At 32.0% G+C, this 16,927-nt stretch overlaps 3 protein-coding genes across 3 annotated transcripts; all 3 read right to left on the reverse strand.

Annotated features, from left to right (window-relative positions):
- Nucleotides 1-1,030: 1,030 nt before the first annotated feature.
- On the reverse strand, nucleotides 1,031-2,512 carry LOC103491558 (peroxidase 2-like). Its single transcript, XM_008451551.3, has 3 exons — nucleotides 2,247-2,512; nucleotides 1,940-2,131; nucleotides 1,031-1,777 (listed from the first exon to the last, which is right to left on the reverse strand). Exons 1-3 carry the CDS (start codon nucleotides 2,454-2,456, stop codon nucleotides 1,178-1,180), a joined length of 1,002 nt encoding a protein of 333 aa, XP_008449773.1. The 5' UTR covers nucleotides 2,457-2,512; the 3' UTR covers nucleotides 1,031-1,177.
- Nucleotides 2,513-4,320: 1,808 nt separating this feature from the next.
- LOC103491557 (peroxidase 2-like) lies at nucleotides 4,321-5,893 on the reverse strand. The gene is made up of 3 exons (XM_008451550.3): nucleotides 5,562-5,893; nucleotides 5,269-5,460; nucleotides 4,321-5,103 (listed from the first exon to the last, which is right to left on the reverse strand). The coding sequence occupies exons 1-3, from the start codon at nucleotides 5,886-5,888 to the stop codon at nucleotides 4,507-4,509; spliced, it is 1,116 nt and encodes a 371-aa protein (XP_008449772.3). The 5' UTR covers nucleotides 5,889-5,893; the 3' UTR covers nucleotides 4,321-4,506.
- A 3,598-nt stretch (nucleotides 5,894-9,491) lies between these two features.
- On the reverse strand, nucleotides 9,492-10,885 carry LOC103491556 (peroxidase 2-like). The gene is made up of 4 exons (XM_008451549.3): nucleotides 10,635-10,885; nucleotides 10,351-10,539; nucleotides 10,110-10,275; nucleotides 9,492-10,024 (listed from the first exon to the last, which is right to left on the reverse strand). The coding sequence occupies exons 1-4, from the start codon at nucleotides 10,848-10,850 to the stop codon at nucleotides 9,579-9,581; spliced, it is 1,017 nt and encodes a 338-aa protein (XP_008449771.3). The 5' UTR covers nucleotides 10,851-10,885; the 3' UTR covers nucleotides 9,492-9,578.
- Nucleotides 10,886-16,927: the final 6,042 nt, after the last annotated feature.

The following is a 16,927-nucleotide window of genomic DNA, read 5'->3' on the forward strand; positions in this document are numbered from 1 at the left end:
CACTTTGCAAATGGGTCCTCCATCTTTTTAAAATTGTTTCCTTGGATTTGATTGACTTTACATGGGCAGCTCATAGAAGGGAAAGAGTGTATGTAAAATCATCCAAAAAAGTCTACCAAAAAGCTATGCCCTTTTCTCATAGTGCACCAAACCTACCCTTGAATTATCATCCACATAAATTTTAAATTTCATTCAAACTATCGAATTTAAATCGCTAACAACAATACATTTTTAAACAATCACGGTTGATCTAGTGGTAAAAAGAGAGACGTAGTTTCAATATCTAACTAAAAGATCATAACGTCTTACAACTTTAATTTTACAAAATGTGTTAGACATTAATAAGACTAATTAATTGCAACAACAGCCAATGAAGGAGCTTGAATCAAATGATTAGTCAAATAAAAAAAGTTGTAGAAACCCTCTAACTTAGGATAGTTTAGTCCAATTTTGTAAAGAAAGAAACACATGTTCTTCATTATTATGTGTTTACTTTGACATAATAAATAAATGGAAGGGGAGGGGGGGCTGCTGCATGCGGTGTGGTGGCTAAGACTGGGGGATGGGGCGGCTAACTATACAACTTTGAATAACTTTCAATGCCAACCCATTTTACCTCAATGTTAAATCACCTCTTTCTTATTATCATTATTACTTTTGTTTTAGTTTCAATTTTCTCTAATTTAGTCTGAATAATATTTCAAACAATGGTTTGTAGTAATAAATAATGGTGCAAATATCATTACCCACACTCTTACCAATTTTTTTTCTAGACTTAGATGGATATGAAATTTGTAAAAATTAAAACAATCAAATTTGAATAATTGCTAATGTTAGGTTAGACAATTTCATACATGCATACAAAATCAAATTCATCGAGACCAACATTTTGAAGGGTCGTTCACACAAAAAACTATGAGCTGTTTTTTCTAAAATTTTTTTGTCATTTCAAGCAATTTCTCCCATTTTTAATTTAAAGTTCGTTTGAGATTGATTTTCGAATATATATAAATAATTATAAGAAATTTGATTTTAGTGTCCCATTTAATTTATAACTTGTGGGATAGAGAATTCTATTATTTAGGAGAACCATATATATCTTAGCTAATTGAACTAATACAACGACACGATCGATAGGATAACAAAAGTGGAAGGGACGAGCTAAGAAAAAATAAAGTTACATGACGTCGTAGGCCCTGACTGGATTGACCCTCTTACAGTCCAATCTAACTTCGGATGCAATGCCGGGGGGAGGCTTGAGGTTGCCCATTTTGATCATTGATTTCACAAATTGTTTGAAGAAGGCACGCTCGTTGGCAGCAAAATTCCTGACAATGGCTGTGGTATCAGCCCTGGGAGTTGAGAAGAGCTCTTGGTCGCTTTGGAGGAGCCCTCTTAAGCTAACCAAATTGTTGTAATAGGCCTTGTCAAATCTAGTGGGTGTGACTGGGTCGAAATTTGCTCGTGGTTGTTGTGTTTGTTGAGTAGCACAGACTGTTCGAAGCTGCTCCCTGTATATTGGGTCGAGCGTTGGGTCGGGTCTTCCCGTTTGGTTGAAGTTGTCGAGGCGGTCACTGAAGAACATGCATCTTGATTTTCCGAACGTGTGGGCTCCTGATAGAGCCACAAGATCTGTAGAATCAAGCCCTTGATCTCTAAACTTGCGTTTAAGTCCGACTAGAGTTTCTGAGGGACCAGGTAAGTTTGAGGTTCCAGTTCTATTGGCTATTCTGCTGTCTTTTCTTCCCATTGGTACAACCCAAATTGGTCCTCCCGACTGCCAAATACCATAAAGTTAACATTATTACTTGTCAAATGATAACAAATCTCCGCTTAATTATCTTTACGAAAGTATACATACATTCAGGGTTTTGCTTTTTGTTTTAAAAAAAAAAAAGTTTCATACGATTGAAAATAGTCATGAGATTAAAGTAATTACCAAGAAAACAGAGATTTGAGATGAAATGGCTAAGATATCAGCACAAGAAACAACTCCTGGACAAGCACTTTCAACTGTTGCTTTGATGTTGTCCACAATGTCCATTCCTTGGATTCCTTCATTTGGAGGTCCATTAAGTTCACTATCGATGACGCCTGGTACATCTACCAATAGAATCGATCCATCACACCCCTACACAAAACCAGAAAACTATTTAAAGGGTAGATCCTATCACATGTTACAAATATATCTACTAGATATGTGTTAATGCAATACGTAAAAACAAGAGTATGGTATAAAACTATACATTGACAAAGCAATCATGAAAATGGAGGCGAATGAGCTTGGCAGCAGCTCGGTCATCAGTCTCTAGGGCTTGGGCAACCACGTTGAGAACAAGGAAAGGCAGCTGAGGGCAAGTGGTGGCGTAGAAGAAAGGAGAAAGCTGGGCTTGAGAAGGTGATAGCATCAATAAAGCCGCCACCACAATAATGGCTGCCATTTTAGGTGAACCCATTTCTTGATAATGCAAATTGGGTCTTCTTGGTCTTTGTTTTGGAGATAAGAAATTTTTTGCAAACAGATCTTCCTTTTATACACACACCCCATTGCCTTTAACTTTTAGAATACCAAACAACTTGGGATCAAATAATATAATAATAATCCAACTCTCTACCCCATTAAAATATGACTTTTTTTTTTTCTTTCTTTTTGAAATTAGGTACCACTTGGGTTGGTTTTATATTATCGCTTGTCTTGTTGTGTATATGTGTTGGATTCATAAATTTTGTTGATAGTTTAATAAAAATAAAGAACATAGTGTTGAGATAATTCGAACTTTACCTATAATAAATTTGTCCGTGTAACTCAATTTTTTCTTTTTCTCATTAAGCACATGACATAGTTTAAAGGGAAGATTGCTTTTTTGTTTAATAGATGAAGTTGTGTTGGGGATTAAACTTTTAAAATGCCCTCAAAATTTTGTGAAGAGATTGCTGAATATTTTTATGATTTATGGAATTTATCAAATATAAAATTACAAGATGGTAGTGTTGTAATTTTGTGACTTTTTTTTTTATTTACAAATTCATGAATTGTCAGAAGTCTTAAATGACAAGATTAGTAGTTTAATAGTTATATTTATTAGACATTATTTTAGTGATAGAAATAAAAAATCTCTTAATTAAAGTAGAGAAATTTATGAATTCCAACTTTGAGGGTTGTTAGGTATCAAATTAATTTTTAAATTAAGTCATTATTATATTCATTACTTACCATTCTACTAGTTGGATGATCTTTTAAATCTATTTTAAAAAATTGTAAAATTAAAAAGGTCTATTTTAAAGATTAAAGGGCTAGAATCATTTATTAATGAAGACTCGAAAACTAAAAGAATAGTTTTTCTATTTTTTTTTTATATTATATATTATGTTTGTAACGATCTTCATGATGTCTAAAGCTAACTTGTTCGGTAAGGTTGGAAAGGAGAGAAAGAGAGAAAAGAAACGAGAGATTATGAAAATTATAAGTTTTACTAAAGTGACATAGCTTGGATAGTTCATTATGACAAAAAGGATATAGTTCGTTTGAATTGATTTGATCATTTATTTTTATTTAAGTATTTTTTTTTAAATTAAACACCTCAATTTTAGAAAACACTGTTAATGAAAAGCAAGTGGAGATTAATTTAATTTTTTTTTGAATAAGAATGTTCCCATAAAAATTATAGTTTTTATCTTTAGAAAATAACAAATATTATAGTTTTGTTTGTTAAAAAAAAATTATAGTTTTAAGCATAAAACCTAAATGGTGATTTAACTTAATGACCAAAGCCATATTAAAAAAACGTTTAATTTAGCCTCCACATTTTATAATAATTTAGGTCAAAGTGATTCTTGTTCATTAATTTCTCTTTTGCCTTATTCTTATAGTTATGATTATTAGTAAAAAAAATATTTTAAATTATTAAACTTCTAAAAATATTTACATATAGAGCAAAAATTATTTTGATTTATTGTAAAATTGTAAGAGATATTTTGAACGTTTTAATTTAAAGTGAGAAGGTTAACTGTATACATACATACACACATATATGAAAGAAGAAGATTACAAGTGTAAAATAGACAAGAAATATTAAGACGACTCTCAATTCAAAAGTTGACGTTGTAATCTTACCACATGTATATGCATTTAAATGAGTTTCTAATTATCGATAATATTTCTAAATTAACATGTCATCAAATGGTATATTCATTTATTTCATAACCCCTCCTAATTTCTAAATTCTACTTTTAAATGCTAGGTATAAAGTGGTTTGAAAAGTATATGAATTGTTAATTAATGTAAGATTAAGGGAGAGGTTTCAATTTTAAAATAAGATATTAACTAATAAGTATGTTATTATTGTGTGATTAAGAAAAACAAAGCAACCAACCTCTGACTTTGTTGTTTTACATCACTATATATTTATAAATTGCTAAATATTAATCCACCACAACAGAGTCAATGAACTGGATTCAAACACAACAACAAAGTTGAAGTTTATTCATGTAAATTTAAATTATAAGTTAGATAACATCATGGAGGGTGGTCGTGGATGGGTTGATCCTCCTACAGTTCAATCTGACTTCAGATGGGGTGCCAGGTGGAGGGCTAAGATTCCCCATTTTGATCATCGAATTACCAAATTGAATAAAGAACAGAAGTTGGCTAGCAGCAAATCTGTTGACAATGGCAGTTGTATCAGCCCCAGGGGTTGAGAAAAGCTCTTGATCACTTTGGAGGAGCCCTTTATGGTTTTGGAGATTAACGTAATAGTTTTTATCGAATGTGTCTGGTGTGGTTGGATCGAAGTTTACTCTTGTTACTGGAGTGGCACAAAGTTGGCGTAGCTGCTCCCTGTATGCAGCATCCAAAGTCGGGTCCGGTAGGCCGGTGTTGTTGAAATTGTCGAACCGTCCTGTGAAGAAGAGACATCTTGATCGACCGAACGTGTGCGCTCCCGATAGAGTCACAAGATCCGTAGAACTCAACCCGAATGCTGCAAATTTGGATTTCAGCACGTCTAGAGTTTCGAAGGGACTTGGCAGATTTGCTGCTGCAGCTCTGTTTGCTATTCTGCTGTCTTTTCTTCCCAATGGGACAATCCATGCCGGCCCTCCAGACTAGTGCAACAATTAACAATTTGACTTTATTTAGAGAAGTTTTCAAATATAGTAAAACAGATATTTATCGCGAGTCTAGGGATAGAAAGTAACATTTTGTAGGTATTAATTACTTTTTCATTATTTAACAAAATTATAACTGGATGAAATCATCACTATACCTACCAGTACAACAGCCACTTGAGATGAGAGAGCTAATATGTCAGCACAAGAAACAATGCCTGGACAAGAGCTTTCAACTGCTGCTTTGATGTTATCCACAATGTCTAGCCCTTGGATTCCATTGTTGGGAGGTGCGTTCAACTCACTGTCGATAACACCAGGTACGTCTTCCAGTAGCACAGATCCATCACACCCCTACACAAATGACCCAACGTCCAACATATCAGAAGATGTTTGACTAAACATAAAAAAAAAAAAAAAAAGGAAATTCAAATAGGTTTATGATTAGTACGTGCATTGGCAAAGCAGTCATGAAAGTGGAGACGAATGAGCTTGGCAGCAGCTCGGTCGTCGGTTTGGAGAGCTTGAGAGACTGTATTTAGAACAATGAAAGGAAGTTGAGGGCAAGTGAAGGTGTAGAAGAAAGGGTTAAGCTGAGCAAGAGAGGGAGCAAGCATCAAAGCTACCACTGCAACAAAGGGTGTAAGTTTAGGGGAAGCCATTGCTGAGGTTTTTGGATTTGTGAGAATAAGTTGTGGAGAAGTGGAGAGGTGAGGTTTGATTAATTTATACAACAGCCATGAGCTTGGGCCACAAGTTGTCGATGGATTCAAGGTGATCATTAACATTAAATTATTAACAAAATTGAATATGACTATTTTCAACACATTAGGGTTTTCGTTTAATATTTGGGTTACCTATACACATGTAACTGCAATCTTATCATTAAATTAATTGTATTTTCTTACTTCAATTTGCACTACTAGCTAGTTATTTTAATACTTCAAATTTTAAATCCATAAACATGTTAGACAAAATACGAAACTAAAATTATTTTTCTTTTGTTATTTTTCTTACTATTTTTACTTATTTTCCATAGTTTCTCTATTTTTGTTTAATTTTTAGAAATATTTTTTAAATTTTTGAAAACGAGAAATTAGAATGATTATCAAACGTACTTATTCTTGAAAATAAAACAAATTTGATCAATTGTTTAGTATAAAAGTAAGTCAATGTAGATTTAGATATATAGATAGATAGATAGATTGATAGGTGTGTGTGTTTTGGATATATATGATGTTTGAATTGAAATGCATATTTGGTTTATTTCTAAAAGTAATAATTTGAATTTTATAAATGAAAGTTGTGAAAGAAGAAGATGAGGTTTTTCTTAAGGTAATACCTAATCCGGATTTCATAATTTGTCATTTTCCACAAGATATATATATTTTATTTTTACATAAAAAAGAAAGTCAAATTGTCCAAAGGATATTATAAACAAACCTCAAAACCATTCCTTTGTTTTCTTCTTTCAAACTTTATTATATATATGTATATGGATATAAAATCCTTGGTAGCTACCCAACCACCCTCCCCCCAATAGTCCACATCCATATTGCTTTTATACCACCAAAAAATTAATACTTACTTACCTCATAATACTATCTATCTATCTTTGTATAATCTATTGAATTACAACTTGTACTATAAATATTTTAATTAATACATTTTTTATGTGAATAGTAAGAATATAAATAATAAATCCAACTATTACTTTAGTTTGATACCTTCTTCATTCCCTTCCTTTAAAAAAAAATGTTTTGAAAAATTGGTTCGTTTTCTTAGCCTTTTGTTAAGTTAAAATCATTGAAAAAAAATTCTGATTTTTTTTTTTTTTTTTTTTGTGGAATTCTTGAATTTTGAAATTTTAGACATAGACTTTTGATAAATATGCTATATGGATATTTTTGACTATTTTAAAGTATAGAAATTTTACTCATTCAAACTTCGTTTGAAATTCCAAATATTATGTTATTTGGCTCTAAAGTCCGTCCTATTATTTTTTTTTTTTATTTAGATAATGTAATCTAAGGCCTTACCCAAAACCAATAGTTTATTAATTTAAAAACCGAAAGAAAAAAAAAACTAAATAAAATAATAATAAATAAATCTTATTATATAGATTATGAGGAAAAGAAAAAAGAAAAGAAAAGAAAAGAGGAGTTTGCAAAATTAGCGGTGAGGGATACAGGTGGAAGCGTGCTGGACACGTGGGTATGCAGCCCTATTTAATTTCAATTAATATAATAATAATAATAATAAAATGAAAAAGTCCCGTTTTTTTTTTTTTTTTTTTTTTTTTTTTTTTTTTTAATTTTTGTGGACCCCAGCTCCCGGTCCATTTAATCCGATCTAAGTTTGTCAAAATCACGTGCCATTTTTACCAAATTCAATGCTTTTAATTTGAATATAATATATGGTTGTTTTTGAAGTCTCGGTTGGATGGCGTGGAAGAAAGATTGGTGAAATTGCCACGAACGATCCACGAACTTCCCCTATTTTCTATCTATCTAAAAACAACCAACGTAACAATTATATTTAAAATAATTAAATATATAACTATAGTTTTAAAAAATTACAAATATAGTAAAATCTGTTAAAATCTATCGATGATAGCAAATGTTGATCTATCACCGATAAACTATAAGAATCTATCAAAGTCTATCACTGATAAACTTTATTGTATTTTCAATTTTTTAAAAATATTACTACATATTAATATCTATTTTAATTATCCTATAATTTTCTCTTAAATCTTCTAATTGTTACCTTCTTAAAATTGCTCATCAACTTTCAATTCCTCACACTAATACTTAATATGGACGTGTACAATAATTAACTTAACGTATAGGACTATAGAAAGTTTGATAAACTTTGCTATATTTTATAAATAGTTTTAGTATTTTACTATTTTTAAAAAATATTCTTTTAATATCTTTGATTTTTAATTTTTTTTTATTATTTTTTTAAGTTTTAGTTTAAGTTGGACCATCTAGATTTGGTTTTTCATATCTTTTCTATAATTCAAAGAGTTTCAACATAGTCTTTTATGAATGGTTAATTTTTATGAAGTCGATAGAAATTTTTCATAAATTTCAGATTTGTCTTTTGATATTGTGGACGATTCATTACTTATATTTCTTCTTTTTTGCTATTTATTTATCTTCTCTTCCAGATTTCTTCAACTCTTCTTGTTCTATTTTTTTTATTCCAGATTTCTTTAGCTCCTCTGTTCATCGTCTTTCGATCCTCTTCTATAATATTAAGATATTTTCAAGATCACTTTGATATGATCTAAAAAATAGTTTAGATTTGAAGCATTTTTTTCTATCGTTAAAAAAACCTACACAATTGTATCCAATTCCCTACACGATCATTTATCATTTTCTATACGATCACATATCATAATTGTTTAGAAGAAGAATTACATGGAGGTGTGTGGTCAGTGTTGATACTACCTACACAATTGTATATCATTTTCTAGACGATTGTATATAATTTACTGAACGGTCGCGTATCATGATCGTTTAGAAGAAGAATTACACGCACACGTGTGACCAATTAATCACATGTTTACTAGGACATTTTTTATATTTCCAATTTTGGGCATCTGGATTTTTTTCGTTTTCAAAATATTTGATCGATTTGTTATATTTTTTAGAAAAAACCCTTATAAATTAGTTAAATTTTATAATTAATATGTTAGGTAACTTTAAATTTTATCTTTTCATTTTCAATTCTTACCCAACCTTGAACCTTCCTACAAAGCTAATATACCTACAAGAAAATATACGACATTCTCCAAGTTAAAATTAAGAGCAAATCATAAGAGTTTGTTGTCTAATTAACAATTTGTTTATATCTGTTTTCTATATATTAGGCTAATAGGCCACATATTTGCTATTTACAAATTGTGACAAAAGGAAAAGAAAAAGGTTGAATTCATCTGTAAGGATGTAAAAATGAAGCAAATGAGACCTCAATATTCACACAAATGAATATACACTTAACTCATGTATTTTGATAAATTTGTTTTAATTATGCACTCATTCATTATACTTTTGATAAACTAATTTAACAATGTACCATTGATTAATTATTCTAGATGATGATAATGATACATTAATTTATATGTTTATATACTTTATGATGACATATGGTAATCATTTTAATATTTAGAGTGGGAAAGGACCAAAAGACGTACGCTTTAAATCCATGGCTGCGATTAGGTAATTGTTAAAGTTTAATAATCGAAAAAGAAAAAGGGGAATTGGATCAAATTTTGTAATTTTAAGGTTGCCGTAGTGGGTGCTTGGTGGGTTCATGGCTTTCGAACTCCACGAATCTCCAAACACAATTAAACAAAAATGTTTACCCACAAACCAAAACATTAAAACTTAGTTTTATTTGAAGAACAAACCATAAAACAACGACATACAAAACCATCCAAAACCACAACTAACTAAACAAAGTTACATAACATCACGACCTTCATCAGTTCTGGGCCTTCTTGGATTAACCCTCCTACAATTCAATCTAATCTCTCCTTTGTTCCCAGTTAAAGGAGTAATATTTCCCATTTTTATCATAGACTGACCAAAACTTTTGAAGAACTCGCCTTGCTTTTTGGCAAACCGGTTTACGATCCCCACTGTGTCAGCCCCACGAGTTGAGAACAGTACTTGATCACTTTGCAAAAGTCCCCGTAGCCCTTGAAGGTTGGTGTAATAGTTTTTGTCAAATCTGTCTGGTGTCGTCGGATCAAAATTGGCTCTTGTCTCTGACCCACTTGAGCAAATTCTTTGGAGCTGATTTCTGTAGGCTGGGTCCAGCGTTGGGTCTGGCATGTTCGTATTGTTGAAGTTAGCGAATCGTTGGCTGAAAAATGCGCACCTTGAACGACCAAATGTATGTGCTCCTGAGTTTAAACCCAATAATTAGTTTAATTAATTAACCCAGATGATTAATGTAATCGCGTGTTTAATTAATGATATTAATTTTACCTGACAAAGCCACGAGATCAGTGGAATCGAGACCGAAAACACCAAACTTGGCTTTGAGTGCATTGAGATCTTCAAAGGGACTGGCGAGGTTGTTCGTGGCTCCTTCTTTATTGGCTGTTCTGCTGTCTCTTCGTCCTAACGGCACAACCCAGCTCGGCCCTCCAGCCTGAACTCAAAACTACTTTGATTAATACTTTGTTTATACTCTTGATATATGATATATGATGTGATATATAGTTACCAATACGACGGATTCTTTGGAGGCAATGGCTAAGATGTCAGCACAAGAGACAGTGCGAGGGCAAGCCTTTTCGACAGCGGATTTGATGTCGTCGACAATGTTAAGACCTTGAATACCTTGATTTCCAGGGGCATCTAGTTCACTCTCTATACCTGGTGCATTCTCTAGCAAAACAGACGCATCACACCCCTGCAATAATATTACCCCACATTTCGCATCAATTTTCTTTTTAAACATAATAATAAAGAATTGAAACTGAGATTTGTTGTTAATTAGTTAGGTACGTCAACAAAGCAGTCATGAAAATGGAGACGAATTAGCTTGGCTCCAGCTCGAGCATCGGTCTGGAGAGCCTTTGCAACGACAGTATTCACAATATTGGGTAGATTAGGACATGTTTTGGCGTAAAACAAAGGGTTTAGTTGAGCCAAAGAGTGTCCCACCAGCAAACCCAATATGCAAAACAAGGGGAAGAATAGTGTAGAGTTAGAAGAAGCCATTTGAGTGATTGTTGGTGCGAATGGGAGTGGTGATTTAGCTTCCTTTTTATACATAATTTGGAGTAAGAGTAAGTTATATGTATAAAAGTGAATGAATTATTTTAGTATATTTTAAAAATAATTTGAGGTCACTTTTTAGGATAAACCCACATGGGGCTGCGACTCCCAATGCCTATTTTCTTTTTACCAATATTTGTTAAAAAGTAAAAACCTAAAGAGTGTTTTTCATTGAGAATTTTGGAAGGAAAGATGAAGGTGTGAACTCTACCCTACCCTATATTTGGCTCATGTAGTTGGTGGACTCCATCATTAAAATATCTAATTTTCTACATTAAAAACTTCCTACATTCAATTCCTTAAAGGTTGTATTAGTGGAATTGATGTATGTTTTCAAATAATTTATTGTTACTTTTTTTAAGATGTGAAACTCCCAAATTACCTTACATTTTAAATGAATTGCTTTCCATTTTTGTTTTAGCTTTAAATTTTACTTTGTCTTATTTTAGTTCGTAAACTTCACAAAACATTTTGTATTAATCCTTCAACTTTTGAGAGGTGTTTACTTTTGTCGTTGTTGTTACGATTATGTTAAGTTTTTAAAAGAATTAATGATAAAGTTGACTTGTATATTTGGATGACTAAGTTGTGAAATAAGATTATCGATCTAAAAAAAACCTAGGGTTTTAAATTTGAATTAGAGGCCAGATGCTTAATCGGAGAACTTAAAAGTCACACTGTCTTCGAGATTTTGATAGTTTACTATTCTGGTGCATTAGTTATTTGGCTTTTTAGTACATTTTGGATACTATTTTAGTAACATTCAAATTTTGACGGCTTTATCCCTCAAGTTTGAGATATTTTGTGATTCATTGATTTTTTTTTTCTCTTATCCTTTCTTCTTCAATTTTTTAGTTATGTGATTCATTGTGGGAATATTGATTTTCAATCTCTTAAGGTGTATTATCTATATGAGTTGCACTTATTTGATTTTTAGTTTATTTTGCTTTGTCATGAGTTGTTAAATGTTAACGTCCAATATGTCACTTATTTTTATTATACCGTGAATTCACTTAGAAAGCCCAAATATATACGTAGAATCTCAATGTTATTTTTCTCAAAATTAACACTAAGATCCACTTTCTTTATTAATCCCTTTTTCATTTCAGGTTTGAATCTTATCTATATAATTAATATATTTACGTTTATAATGTTTTTTTTTTCTTTTAAGGTGACGTAAAAGATCATTATATTCATAAACCCAAACTTAATGGACATTGAAATTCTTCCATACTTTCATATTCTTTTTTTTTTTTCTTTTGTATAAAACTGTAGTTTTGATTGGGTAAAGAGACTCTTTCGAACTGCTCGCCATCTTTGAATGTAAATGTAAATGTAATCATATGTTACTTCCCTTTAAAATTGAAAAATAAAGTAACAAAAGAGAGTTTAGGGTTTTAAAAAAATTACTTTCCTCTTTATCCAAATTTTGCACTAATTTTTTCGCCCAACAAAATTTTAAATCAAAACATAAAATTTTATAAAGTTTTAAAAAGAAAACGATCTTTTTTATTTTTCTTTTTTTACTTTTCCACCTTTCTTCTTCACTACAAATAAATAAATAAGTAAAATTATATACTTTAATGAAATATATTAACAATAATAAGAATAATGATAATAATAGAACGGTCGAAGGTAAATAATTTAATTTTTTTATTTTCAATTAATTTTGAGATAAAACTTTATGTTATTTATTTAATATGTGGTATTAGATAAGAGAGACATCATCTAACTATTTTTCATTGAAAGAATGTTTCAAAATATATGTTATAGTTGTTAAAACGAAATGGGTTAGGGGGTTTAGAGTTATGATAAACCTAGTGTTATTATAAATTTTATCAAGTCGTCTTAGTTTTTGTAAAACAATTTACCTTAATTTCTTTAAATACGACGTTCATTTTTAAATTTTTTTAAGTAGTTATGGGTTAATAATTTTTTTTTTGAATTCATATTCTAAATCCAATCCACAAATTTTGTATATTTAATTTACCAAATCATCCACCTTAATTTCTTTAACTATAAGGTTCATTTTCAACATTTTTAAGTAGTTACTAGCGGATAATTTTTTTTAAAAAAAAATTCATATTCTAAATCCAATACACAAAATTTGTATATTTAATTTACTGAATCATCCTAGTTTTCGTAAAACAATTTGGCTTAATTTATTTAACTACGATGTTCATTTTCAACATTTTTTAAGTATACGCTATGTTTCAATAAATTGGTTTTATAAATGTGATACACATCCTGTAAACATGTAAATAAGTACAAATAACAATTGGAAATACAAAGTACCGAAAACAATGAGGTTGAGATTGATAACAAAATTTAATCATCTTCAATCAACTCTATGTTCGAATTCATATTAATATATTTGTGAAATTAAAAACTATCTAATTCAAGAATAAAGGAAGAAATTAAAATTTTAGTAATGTAATGGTACCAAACTCATAATTTAAAAACAATTGTGATTTTAAAATAAAAAAAATAAAATTAACAAAACTCATAAGTTTAGAAATTATAAATGAAGAAAAATAGATTGAGAAATGGTTGAAGGGATAAAACCAGGGTTATAATAATCCTTCCCCCGTACAAGTATTGTGTTACATAATTCAACCCCTCTCCTTTTTTAACTCTTCTTCCAAACATGCCCGATGTATCAAATTGACAATCTATGTTACAAAAACTAAGTGCTTTTTACAAAAGTAAAAAGGGAAAAAAAATGGAAAGAATAGAAAAGTTGAAATGTGGTGTGTTAATACTTATTGGCAGCACTCATGTGGAGTGATGGGAGGGAGAGGGGTAGTGCACCTCACCTAACTCAATTTTATAAAATTTGCAAAATAGGGTTTTGGACTTTTTTTGGTTTTTTCAAATTTGTGTGGGTCCCACACCCATTATATATATATATATATATATATATATATATATATATATATATATATATATATCATATATCATATATCTTCCCTTTTTCTAAACTTGTTTAATTAAAATTATGCTTTTGTTTTAAAAAAATAAAAAATTTAGATGACTAAACTGGTTGATAATATTTACAAAATATTAGTAATATTCAAGAATTCGAATAGTCTTCGATGTTCATGACCGATGAAAAGTCAAATAATTTTGTTATGTTTTATAAATAAAATTTACTTGATTATTGTTATATTTGAAATCATCTTTTATGTTTTTTTTAAAACTTAATATTATTTGTGGATAATTTTGATTAATTAGAGATGTTTAAGAAGAGATAAAGAGGAAGATCATTGTAATAACATAATAGCCATAACATATCAAAGCAGGCCCTCTCTCCAACTATGACGGCAGAGCTTCTCTCTCAACTCTCCAAGACGGCGGCCATTACAGTTCACAAGCTACAGGAAAACCTTAACAAGTGTCATGGAGGACCTTTGCGCTTCCCCTGAAAAAATTTACTACCCTCAACAACCAAATTTATTCCAGCTGATTCTCCCGACAACCAAGGAAGATCTTTGTTTATCTCAGGCTATTAAGGTACATTTACAGAAGTTTTCAACTCACTCTCTGTTTACTGCTTTGCATTACTTTACTTCGCAGCATGACTACACTACAACAGCTCCCCCGCTCCTGCACCATCGAAAAAAAAGACTTTGTTCTATCAGTGGACAATTGGTCACGTGACTTCAAACTGCTTATTACGGAGGTGGGTCCATACAAATCCTTCTCAATTGCTGTCACGCTGGAGTCTCTGGAATGGTTAAAATCGTCATTCAGAACCCTGCTGGATACTCCTCGTACAACCAGATTCTTCTTGGAAAAAAGATTCGAGGAATGCTGCCTGTGGGTCCAAAAAACATACAATAGGAAAGGTTACATTGCTGAAATTTACCGAGTAGATGATAGAGGAAGAAAATGCTGCATCCTTGTCCCTGAAGGAGCAGAAAAATCAGGATGGGCCCATTTTGTAAGTCTGTTACATGGAAAGAAGGACCCATCCTCAAAAACAAACTACAGAACAATTTTAAACACAAAAATGAGAGATGGCTTCTCTAGCTCTGATTCTGGGGAAGACACAAAGAGGAGATCCTATGCTGAAGCGGTTATTAAAGGAAGTTCATCCGATGAGGAATCAAACTCAAGAACCGAAAATATAAAGAAAACAGGGAAGTCAAACACCACTTTCTCTTTTGACTGGGAAAGAACAGCAGTCCTTACTAGAAGATATTTTCATGATGATTGGGAGAGAATAGTGGAGAAGCTTAATGAACAGCTTGATACTACTGTCAGATACAAACCTTTCCATGCTGATAAAGCGTTGATTTACTTCAAAAATGAGGAACAAGCAAAGCTGCTATGTAAAAACAAAGGATGGACCACAGTGGGTCGCTTTTATGTCAAGTTCGAAGAATGGAGCCAGAAAACCCATGCATCACCGAAAGTCATCCCAAGTTATGGAGGATGGATAAAGGTGCGAGGGGTTCCTCTGCATGCGTGGAATTTGGAGAGTTTTATTCAAATTGGTGATGCCTGTGGTGGATTCGTTGAAGTGGCAAAAGAAACAAGGGAGCTCACGGACATCTTTGAAGCTTCCATCAAAATCAAGGACAACTACACGGGTTTCATTCCAGCGTATATCAAGCTGTTTGACAAAGAAGAACACAGCTTTATTGTACAAGTTATAGTCAAAACTGAAGGGAAATGGCATCGGGAGAGAAGTCCTAGTATCCATGGTACTTTTACTAGAGAAGCAGCCAAAAGATTTGATGAATTCAACATGAACAGTGAGCAATACTTATTTGAAGATAATTTCGCAGTCTCGCCGGAAAAAGCAGTATCCATGGTGGTCGGAAAGAAGGACAACGGTCAGAATTTGGAAAAAAATAAAAAATTGGGAGCAATGATGGATTTTTTGAATTATGACGGCGACAGCGACTCAAGTGAGAAAAGAAAGATGAAGGCTAATGATGACGAGATGACAGTGATCAGCCAAAAAGGAGGGAAATTTTTTTATAGAGGGGAAAATTCAAAATCAGCTGGACAGAAAAAAGGCAAAAGGAAAGTTTCTTTTGAATCCCCGAAATCCAAGACATTGCTATACGATCCAAAGAGTGCCCCACAGGCCCTAATGAAGTTAAAAAGCCCACTTGAAAGCCCAAAGAAGAAATTGATGAAGAAATTCAGAGAAGAAATCAAGGGGAAAAGTAAAAAGATGTACAGAATAAAGAGCCCAAATACAAATCCAGACGCCCAAAATGAGAAAAAGACAAAAGGCAGCGGGCTAAAAATTCAGCCCATTAACGAGGTTAAAGAGCCAAACTCCTTTAGTCTCACAGTGGACCTTGGGCCTTTATCTCCCTTCTCTGATGAATTTTTATCAAGCCCAGATCAACTATCAATCTCACAATCGCCCACATCTCCAACACACTCTGATATTATAAAAGACAGCATTGAGCAGCTTCTAGTCTCTGAGAATGAAGAAAAATCCGAAGAAGAAAAAGGGGAGGAGAAAACTGAAGAAGAAAATTTCAAAGAGAAATTGATTGAATGGTTAAAAACAAACAACCTCAAATTGGCACCGGTGGACTGGGACACCAACATGAACCCGACCTCAAATGTTTACATGGGTAGATCTCCAGCTGGGAACTTCGAAAAGGGGAATTCTATGTTTAAATGAAAATTGTAAGCTGGAATACTAGAGGGTTAAACTCTCCCTCAAAAAGAGTTCAAATAAAAAATCTTCTTTCCCGCTATCTTCCTGACTTTGTGATTTTAGTTGAGACAAAAATTTCTGTGGTTACAAAAAAAATTATTAAATCATTGTGGAGCTCCATAAGTGTAAAATGGCGTGCTATAAGTGCTTCTGGTAACTCTGGAGGAATCATTATAATGTGGGATGATCTCAGATTTAATGTGACTGATTTCATTGAAGGAACTTTCTCTCTATCCATTAACATAAACACCCCTGATGGGCCTTCGAGTTCGGCCTGGTGGTTGTCGGCTATATATGGGCCCTCGGGTGGTCGAAACAGGAAATCATTTTG

This window comes from Cucumis melo, chromosome 5, assembly GCF_025177605.1.
Source record: "Cucumis melo cultivar AY chromosome 5, USDA_Cmelo_AY_1.0, whole genome shotgun sequence".
In the NCBI taxonomy this organism is placed as follows: domain Eukaryota; kingdom Viridiplantae; phylum Streptophyta; class Magnoliopsida; order Cucurbitales; family Cucurbitaceae; genus Cucumis; species Cucumis melo.

What these genes read in the sequence shown, in the direction of transcription:
- LOC103491558 (XM_008451551.3), bottom strand. Translation starts at nt 2,456, where the DNA reads ATGGGTTCACCTAAAATGGCAGCCATTATTGTGGTGGCGGCTTTATTG. An exon ending in TTCATGATTGCTTTGTCAAT is followed by an intron (nt 2,132 to 2,246) that starts GTATAGTTTTAT and finishes GGTTTTGTGTAG; the next exon opens with GGGTGTGATGGATCGATTCT. An exon ending in CTCAAATCTCTGTTTTCTTG is followed by an intron (nt 1,778 to 1,939) that starts GTAATTACTTTA and finishes GGTATTTGGCAG; the next exon opens with TCGGGAGGACCAATTTGGGT.
- LOC103491557 (XM_008451550.3), bottom strand. Translation starts at nt 5,888, where the DNA reads ATGATCACCTTGAATCCATCGACAACTTGTGGCCCAAGCTCATGGCTG. An exon ending in TTCATGACTGCTTTGCCAAT is followed by an intron (nt 5,461 to 5,561) that starts GCACGTACTAAT and finishes TCATTTGTGTAG; the next exon opens with GGGTGTGATGGATCTGTGCT. An exon ending in CTCAAGTGGCTGTTGTACTG is followed by an intron (nt 5,104 to 5,268) that starts GTAGGTATAGTG and finishes TTGTTGCACTAG; the next exon opens with TCTGGAGGGCCGGCATGGAT.
- LOC103491556 (XM_008451549.3), bottom strand. Translation starts at nt 10,850, where the DNA reads ATGGCTTCTTCTAACTCTACACTATTCTTCCCCTTGTTTTGCATATTG. An exon ending in TTCATGACTGCTTTGTTGAC is followed by an intron (nt 10,540 to 10,634) that starts GTACCTAACTAA and finishes ATATTATTGCAG; the next exon opens with GGGTGTGATGCGTCTGTTTT. An exon ending in TGATCTCGTGGCTTTGTCAG is followed by an intron (nt 10,025 to 10,109) that starts GTAAAATTAATA and finishes GTTTAAACTCAG; the next exon opens with GAGCACATACATTTGGTCGT.